Consider the following 9,129-nt stretch of genomic DNA (forward strand, 5'->3'; position numbering starts at 1 on the left):
CTCACATGCACGCCGGATTGCCTAGCCGTGTCTGAATCCTGACTTAGGAAGGCCACCAAAAATCCTGAATGTCCATCCTAACTATAACATTTCCGACAAGATAGAATTGCCAAAGGGGCGGAGTTAGCCTGCAGAACTCTGTCATACTATCCAGGTCTGTGCCAAACAATTCGAGCTTCTACTTCGGCCCAGCTGTGCCCTGAACCCATATGCGAATTGAACGCCCCCCATCTATCTTCAGAGTTTGTACTGTTAGGTTACCTAAATTGGGACATGCTTAACATCCCGGCCATCCTACAATCTAAGATAGATGCCCTCAGTCTCACACAAATCATCAAGGAACCTACCAGGTACAACTAAATCCGTAACCATGGGCACCCTCTTAGATATCATCCTGACCAACCTTCCTCTAAAATCCTCTGCTGTCTTCAACCAGGATCTCAGTGATCATTGCCTGCGGTGCGTAATGGGTCCGCGGTCAAACGCCCCTCATCACTGTCAAATGCTCCTAAAACACTTCGGCGAGCAGGCCTTTCTAATCGACCTGGCACGGGTATCCTGGAAGGATATTGACCTCATCCTATCAGTAAAGGATGCCTGGTTGCTCTTCAAAAGTTTATTCTCCATCTTAAATAAGCATGCCCCATTCAAAAATATTAAGAACAAAAAAAAAACAGAAAATAGCATTTGGGTTCACCCCAGACTTGCTGCCCTTGACTACCCGCCACTGCGACCTGTATGCTCTCGTTGGCTGGCCCTCACTACATATCTGTCGCCAAACCCACTGGCTCCAGGTCATCTATAAGTCTTTGCTAGGTAAAGCCCCGCCTTATCTCAGCTCACTGGTCACCATAGCAACACCCACCCGTAGCACGCGCTGCAGCAGGTATATTGGTCATGCACTGGTCATCCTCAAAGTCAACACTTCCTTTGGCCGCCTTTACTTCCAGTTCTCTGCTGCCAATGACTGGAATGAATTGCAACAATCTCTGAAGCTGGAGTCTTATATCTCCTTTAAGCATCATCTGTCAGAGCAGCTTACTGATCACTGTCCCTGTACACAGTAAATAGCACACCCGACTACCCATCCCCATATTATTACTTACCGCTCTTGCTCTTTTGCACCCCAGTAACTCTACCTGCACATCTAGCACTCCATTATTAATGCTAAATTGTAATTATTTTCGCCTCTAGGGCCTATTTATTGCCTACCTCCCTACTCTTCTACATTTGCACACACTGTACATAGTATTGTACACTATTTTTATTTTATGTTATTGACTGTACGTTTGTTTGTGTAACTGTGGTTTTGTCGCACTGCTTTGCTTTATTTATTGCAGTTGTAAATGAGAACTTGTTCTCAACTGGCCTACCTGGTTAAAAATGTTCAGCTCTCCAGAGATGTTCGATCGGGTTCAAGTCTGGGCTCTGGCTGGGCCACTCAAGGACATTCAGAGACTTGTCCCGAAGTTACTTCTGCGTTGTCTTGGCTATGTGCTTAGGGTCATTGTCCTGTTGGAAGGTGAACCTTCGCCACCAGTCTGAGATCCTGAGTGCTCTGGAGCAGGTTTTCATCAAGGATCTCTCTGTACTTTGCTGCGTTCATCTTCCCCTCGTTCCTGGCTAGTCTCCCAGTCCCTGCCACTGAAAMACATCCCCATAGCATGATGCTGCCACCACCATGCTTCACCGTAGGGATGGTGCCAGGTTTCCTCCAGACTTGAAKTTTGGCATTCAGGCCAAAGAGCTCAATCTTGGTTTCCTCAGACCAGAGATTCTTGTTTATCATGGTCTGAGAGACCTTTAGGTGCTTTTTAGCAAAATACTGAGGTGTGGGTTCCGTCAGGCCACTCTACCATAAAAGCCTGATTGGTTATTTCCTGTCAGAGTGACCATCGGGTTCTTGGTCATCTCCCTGACCATGGCCCTTCTCCCCCGATTGCTCAGTTTGGCCGAGCGGCCAGCTCTAGGAAGAGTCTTGGTGGTTCCAAACTTCTTCCATTTAAGAATGATRGAGGCCACTGTGTTCTTGGGGACCTTCAATGCTGCAGAATTGTGCCCTTCCCCAGATCTGTGCCTCGACACAATCCTGTCTCRGAGCTCTACGGACAATTCCTTCGACCTCCTGGCTTGGTTTTTGCTCTGACATGCACTGTCAATTGTGGAACTTTATATAGACAGGTGTGTGCCTTTCCAAATCGTGTCCAATCAATTGAATTTACCAGTTTTAGAAACATCTCAAGAATGATCAATGGAAACAGGATGCCCCTGAGCACAATTWCGAGTCTCATAGCAAAAGGGTCTGAATACTTGTATAAAAAACAGAAATACCTTATTTAAATATTTGTAAACATTTCTAAAAACCTGTTTTCGCWTTGTCATTATGGGGTATTGTKTGTAGATTAATGAGGAAAMWRWTKTATTTAGTTCCCAGTGATGTACTAGGCCGTCTTCACCACCGGCTGGAGGGCATTGCGGTCATGGAAGGAGCAATTCCTGTACCAGGCCGTGATGCAACCGGTCAGGACTCTCTCGATGGTGCAGCGGTAGTATTTGGAGAGGGTCTGGGGTGGCATGCCAAATTTCTTCAGCTGCCTTAGGAAGTAGAGATGCTGTTGCGCCCTCTTGACAAGAGTGGGTGTGTTGTTGGTCCATGTCAAGTCCTMAGTGATGTTGACACCGATGTATTTAAAACTCCTGACTCTTTCTACTGCAGTACTGTTGACCGGGGCATGTTCCCTCATCTGCTTCCTGAAGTGAACAATCAATTCCTTTGTTTTGCTGAGGTTGAGGGAGAGGTTGTTCTCCTGGCACCACAATGCCAGTTCACTTACYTTGAATTGAGTATATTSACATGGAATTGACCTCAAGCTTAGCAAGTACAGTATTTTAGCCTTACAGTGTTCATGATAGCGTTCCATGTTCCAGTGAAAACATCAGTGTTATTGTAGCCCAGGTAGTGCATCTTCAGCTCCTTAGTGAAGTACTCTCTGGTCAGCTAGACAGGAACATGGAGAATGTTGGTATTAGTTCTGTATGGTCAGAGGTTTTACTGTATCACCATGATGAAGGGGACAGTGTTTGCACACTACAGTGGATGGTCACAGGGTCCATAAAAGGACAGGATTTACTCACGTGCTCCCGGAATATGAAGGCCAGGATGGCTGCAGCTAGTTCCGCCAGGAAGATGACCAGGATGAGCATGAAGAACTGCAGGGACACAGGMGAGAGGGCAGGAGGGAGAGAGAGAGAGRGAGGGAGTGGTGGACAAGACATTTAGTGAGAGGAGAGACRGAGAGAGATAAAGGGAGAGAAYGAGTCACAGAGTTAGTGTCAGCAAAAGTGAGTGCGAGTCACAAAAAATTCAACATTAACTATGCATGTGGCCTGGTGCGTCGAAGGCAAATTATTATGGCTTATTTATTTTCCATCTATCTCAGGCCAGCATGACTCTCTCTCTCTCTCTCTCGCTCACACACAAAGAGCAGCAGACGCTTGTTCTCAATGATGACTCCACAGCAGCAAAGGAATGTTTATGACACTGTTATAACGCTGTGACCTACTGTACTATCACGATTACTCTATAATATAACACAGTGTAGGCCTACTTACAAACATCAGCAGACACTTGTTCTCCCGGATGGCTCCACAGCAGCCCAGGAAGCCCAATAGGAAAAGCATTCCCCCCAGGGCSAGGATGATGTAGACTCCTGTGAAGAGCAGAGGGTTGGCTGCTACGATCTCCTTGAAGCCTGTAGGGTCCACYAGCACCCACACACCCACACCCAGRAGGAAGGAGCCTCCCAGCTGGGAAAAAGAGGGGAGAGGGGGGAAGTGGGGAGAGAGAGGGTTAAGTTTAGTTTATCTGCATATAATAATTACAATTAATGGAAGAAACAGAACACGTGCAGTTGAGGTAGGAAACCTAACAGGGAAACCTAAAACCTCACCAAAKAGGGATGGAGGGAGGGAGAGTTAAATCACTGTCACAATTTCTACTTATTGAATACGGTACTGAACTCCTTGTATGTGACTCCTCCATCTTGGCTCCATGTCCATCTTATCAGCAGTAAAAGTAATATTTACATGATAACTGTATGTCAGAGTGTCACTGGCTCTGTAGTAGATCCTGAGGAAGTCTGTGGGACTAGGAAATTGGGTCAGCACTCCCTCTAATGGTGTCTCTGGCTCTGGTCTAGTCTCCCTATCTTTGCAACTGTTCCCCCAAGAGATCATTTCAGCTCTTTCATACTACCAATCTGTTACATTTGTATACCYCTTGCAGGGGAGTAACATGTAAAATGTTGTGTGCTCCTTATGTTTCCTTATGTGGTAGTATGGCAAAGTAACTGAATGTTGAAGGCTTCAATGAAAAGTCATAGCAAGCCAAGAGCAGTCTCCGGGAGATATTTCCACCTCTGAGAGAAGTCGCTGGTGTAGAGCCGACAGCTTCCTCCAGCCAATCTTCCAGCTTTCCATCAGCCCTGAGTGCCCTGCCCACCTCTCTGCCATAGAAACCTCTCCACTTTCTTTGCCAGCTACCTGACAAACAGGGATCTCTGTCGTCTGTAACTACGGAGACGGCGACTCCTAGCATCGTTCACCCACTTCCACGAGAGAGTCCCCACCAATATATATCTTTTTTTTTATTACTGTGTGGTAATAATGTCTGTTGGCTTTCTGACCTGCTAACACAGAGAGTGGGGGAATGCATTTAAAGTAGTACTACCGACACATGGAAGTGGATTTGGGGAAGCCAAGGAAGGGTAAAAGAGGTGACCAGGTTGGGGTATAACTACTGAGTAAAGGGGTTAAATCAACACTTAGGATTCTGCTCTTTCATTTATTGTTTCATGAACTGTAGGGGTGGGGAGAGGGATGGGGTTGAGGGGGAGAGATAGGGAAGAGTAGCGATAAAGAAAGGGGTGATAAAACAAATATACAGGTTGTATATCGTCACATACACCGAATAAGTGCAGTGAAATGTTTATATTTCTATTACACATTCTCATTCCCAGCAACAACCTGGTGAATAAATTGGCCAATTGTACACTGGGGAAGACTAGTTGGCCATGACCTGACTGCAGTTCTGCGTCATAACCAACTTTAGTGGGCAAATGCTCAACTTCGATGGACACTGGCACGTTGAAGAAGTGGGTTCTTCAAGGATCAGTCCCGGTTTCAACTTCACGGGGCAGATGGCAGACAGCGTGTATGGCGTCGTGTGGGCGTCCATGACGCAAGGATTTGTACACAATTCCTGGAAGCTGAATGTCCCAGTTCTTCCATGGCCTGCATACTCACCAGACATGTCAACCATTGAGCGTGTTTGGGATGCTCTGGATCGATGTGTATGACAGCGTGTTCCAGTTCCTGCCAATATCCAGAGGAGTGGGACAACATTCCACAGACCACAATCAACAGCCTGATCAACTCTATGCAAAGGAGATGTGTCGCGCTGCATGAGCCAAATGGTGGTCACACCAGATACTGACTGGTTTTCTGATCTACGGCCCCTACCTTTTTTTTTTTAAGGTATCTGTGACCAACAGATGCATATCTCTATTCCCAGTCATGTGAAATCCATGGGATTAGATCCTAATTAATTGATTTCAATTCCTATTTTGATTTCCTTATATGAACTGTAACTCAGTAAAATCTTTGAAATTGTTGCATGTTGCATTTATATTTTTGTTCAGTGTAGATAACTCGTGAGGATGAAAGGGAGTAGAGATCTGAGGACATAAGGAAAGGAGGGGTGAAGGAGAGGCAAAAGACTGGTTATATCTCCTATGACTGTTTTGACACTGTTATAACGCAAAGGGACATTTTCGAGCGGTTCTCGAGAAACAATACTGTTGTGTAAACTTGCAAAATTCTCGTACGCTACTTCCGGTAGTTGCGCACGACACTCTCCCCCCTCCAAGCAGTGCAGTGTAAACAGAACTGTCTCGTTGAGCTCAACACGAATACAGTATAAATGGTAATAGCAGAGCAATGTTTTGAAACAGCTGTACAGATATTTCCCTTATATTTGAAATTGGAGTAACTGCCTGTCACGGTAGCTGCCACTTCTCGGCTGCACTGAGCCACGTAAAACTATGGAATCCCATTCCCGCCACTAACATTTTTATTTACATTTTGAGATAAGTTTGTCAAACTACGTAAGTAAAACATTTTAGATAGTAGATCAGGCCTGGGCAATTATTTTCCATGGATGGCCACATTATAATATATTTTTGCCCTCGTGGGCCAGAATCATATTACAGTATTATACATAATGTGCATGACTGTGTTGACAGCTATATCTACTGCAAATCACGTCCAGATATGCTACTTAACATTTTTAACATACACAGAAATTTATGGTATTTTCATTATTAAACATGCAATGAACTGCGCGGAGGGAAAATTACACTGCGCATTCAGCACCACGGACAGAACTCTTGTTTAACGGGTATGCACAAAAACACAAGGAGAGAGAGCTCAACATTACATTTAAACTACTCAATCAGTGTGAGGAGTGAAGTCTCTGATGGGCATTGACTAGAGCAGTGAAGTCAGGTATAGTTTCTGGCGTCGCTATGCGCAGGATTGCTGAGAGGTGAGAGTCAGTAAGAGATGATCTGTGCCTTGACTTGTTATATTTCATCACTGAAAATGTCTGTTCACATACATAGGTTGACCCAAACAGTACAAACATCTTCTGAGCATGAATCCTAATCTTTGGAAAGTTTTATTCATCGTGAGATGCATAGAACCTCGACAGTGACATTGTTTTGAATAGTTCTACAATCACTGCATCAGACTGAAGATCGATCAACTCAAATTGCAGGTCAGTGGGAGCGTTATCCACATTGAAGGCGAAAGGAGAGGAAACCAACAGCATGTCTTTTTCCAACACTTTGAAATCCTCAAAACGACAAGAAAACTCACGTTCAAAGCACGCAGAGGCGATGTATACTTCTCCCGCTGGTCATCTGATTGGGAACGGACTAGTAGTGTTGGAAGGTGGGTGAGATGGAAGGTGGGTGTTGGCATATATTTAGCGGGTCAGGAGGAGTAATTTTCCCTTGAAAGATTTGACAAGGCTGTACATCTGATGTGCAAAAAGGCCCTTCCCTTGTAGTTTGGAATTCAGTTCATTAATGAGGGCCATGATGTCCACGGGGAAGGCAAGCCCTGAAAAAACAGCGCCGGAAGAAATGGCAGCAATTTTACGGGCGCCCAACCAATTGTGCAATTATGTGGGGGGGTTTTCGCGTTATTTGTAACTTATTTTGTACATAATGTTTCTGCAACTATCTTATGCAAAAAAAGAGCTTCTGGATATCAGGACAGCGATCACTCACCTCGGATTAGACAAAGATGTTTTCCACAACAAGAACGACGCACAAGACATTCTCCAAACACCCCACAAGGCCGACATCCCCGTTATTTGCAAGAGGAAGCGACGCAGGTACAGAGGACAAAGAGCCGGATGCTTGGTCAGGACCCGGAGAAGGCGACTGGGAAAGCTGCCTTTACCGTCAATACTACTCGCCAACGTGCAATCATTGGACAATAAATTAGACGAGGTATGATCAAGAATATCCTACCAACGGGACATAAAAAACTGTAATATCCTATGTTTCATGAAATCGTGGCTGAATGACGACATGGATTTTCAGCTAGCGGGAAAGACGCTGCACTGCACCGGTAAGATAGGAGAGTATAGTAGTGATAAATTGCAGGCCACACTACTTGCCGAGAGAGTTTTCAGCTATACTTTTCGTGGCTGTTTATTTACCACCACAGAAAGATGCTGGCACTAAGACCGCACTCAGTCAGCTGTATAAGGAAATAAGCAAACAGGAAACCACTCACCCAGAGGTGGCGCTCCTAGTGGCCGGAGACTTTAAAGCAGGGAAACTTAAATCAGTTCTACCAAATTTCTATCAACATGTTAAATGTGCAACCAGAGGGAAAAAATTCTAGATCACCTGTACTCCATACCCAGAGACACGTCCAAAGCTCTCCCTCGCCCTCCAGTTGGTAAATCCGACCACAACTCTATCCTCCTGATTCCTGCTTACAAGCAAAAATTAAAGCAGGAAGTACCAGTGACTCGGTCAATAAAAAAGTGGTCAGATGAAGCAGATGCTAAACTACAGGACTGTTTTGCTATCACAGACTGGAACATGTTCTGGGATTCTTCCGATGCCATTGAGGAGTACACCACATCAGTCACTGGCTTTATCAATAAGTGTATCGAGGACGTCGTCCCCACAGTGACTGTACCCCAACAAGAAGCCATGGATTACAGGCAACATTCGCACTAAGCTAAAGGGTAGAGCTGCTGCTTTCAGGGTGCGGTACTCTAACCCGGAAGCTTACAAGAAATCATGCTATGCCCTGCGATGAACCATCAAACAGGCAAAGCGTCAATACACGGCTAAGATTGAATCATACTACACCGGCTCCAATGCTCGTCTTATGTGGCAGGGCTCGCAAACTATTACAGACTACAAAGGGAAGCACAGCCGCAAGCTGCCCAGTAACACGAGCCTACCAGACAAGCTAAATCACTTCTATGCTCGCTTCGAGGCAAGCAACACTGAGGCATGCATGAGAGCATCAGCTGTACCGGACGACTGTGTGATCATGCTCTCCTTAGCCGACGTGAGTAAGACCTTTAACTTCTTATGGCTGCAGGGGCAGTATTGACTAGCTTGGATGAAAGGTCCCCAGAGTAAACGGCCTGCTCCTCAGTACCAATTACTAATATATGCATATTATTATTAGTATTGGATAGAAAACACTCTGAAGTTTCTAAAACTGTTTGAATTATCTCTGTGAGTATAACATAACTCATATGGCAGGCAAAAACCTGAGAAAAAATCCAAACAGGAAGTGGAAATTCTGAGGCTGGTTGAGTTTCAACCAAGATCCCATTGAAATCACAGCGAGATATGAATGAGTATTCACTTCCTACGGCTTCCACTAGATGTCAACAGTCTGTAGAACTTTGTCTGATGACTCTAATGTGAAGGGGGGCCGAAGGAGACAGGAATGAGTCACCACTGCCATGAGGTAAACATTATTTGACCACGCCCGTTCACGTGAGAGGCAGCTCCGTTCCATCGCTCA

At 45.3% G+C, this 9,129-nt stretch overlaps 1 protein-coding gene across 1 annotated transcript in view; it reads right to left on the reverse strand.

The window, feature by feature from the left end:
• The window catches only part of tspan18b (tetraspanin 18b), a 144,911-nt gene that overhangs the window by 8,867 nt on the left and 126,915 nt on the right, over positions 1-9,129 (reverse strand). The window contains exons 4-6 of the mRNA XM_023971829.2: positions 3,613-3,807; positions 3,136-3,210; positions 2,900-2,998 (exon numbers count right to left, since the gene is read on the reverse strand). Coding sequence (XP_023827597.1) covers positions 2,900-2,998; positions 3,136-3,210; positions 3,613-3,807 — 369 coding nt within the window. The remainder of the gene's footprint in view (positions 1-2,899; positions 2,999-3,135; positions 3,211-3,612; positions 3,808-9,129) is intronic.

This window comes from Salvelinus sp. IW2-2015, linkage group LG26 (genome assembly GCF_002910315.2).
Source record: "Salvelinus sp. IW2-2015 linkage group LG26, ASM291031v2, whole genome shotgun sequence".
In the NCBI taxonomy this organism is placed as follows: Eukaryota; Metazoa; Chordata; class Actinopteri; order Salmoniformes; family Salmonidae; genus Salvelinus; species Salvelinus sp. IW2-2015.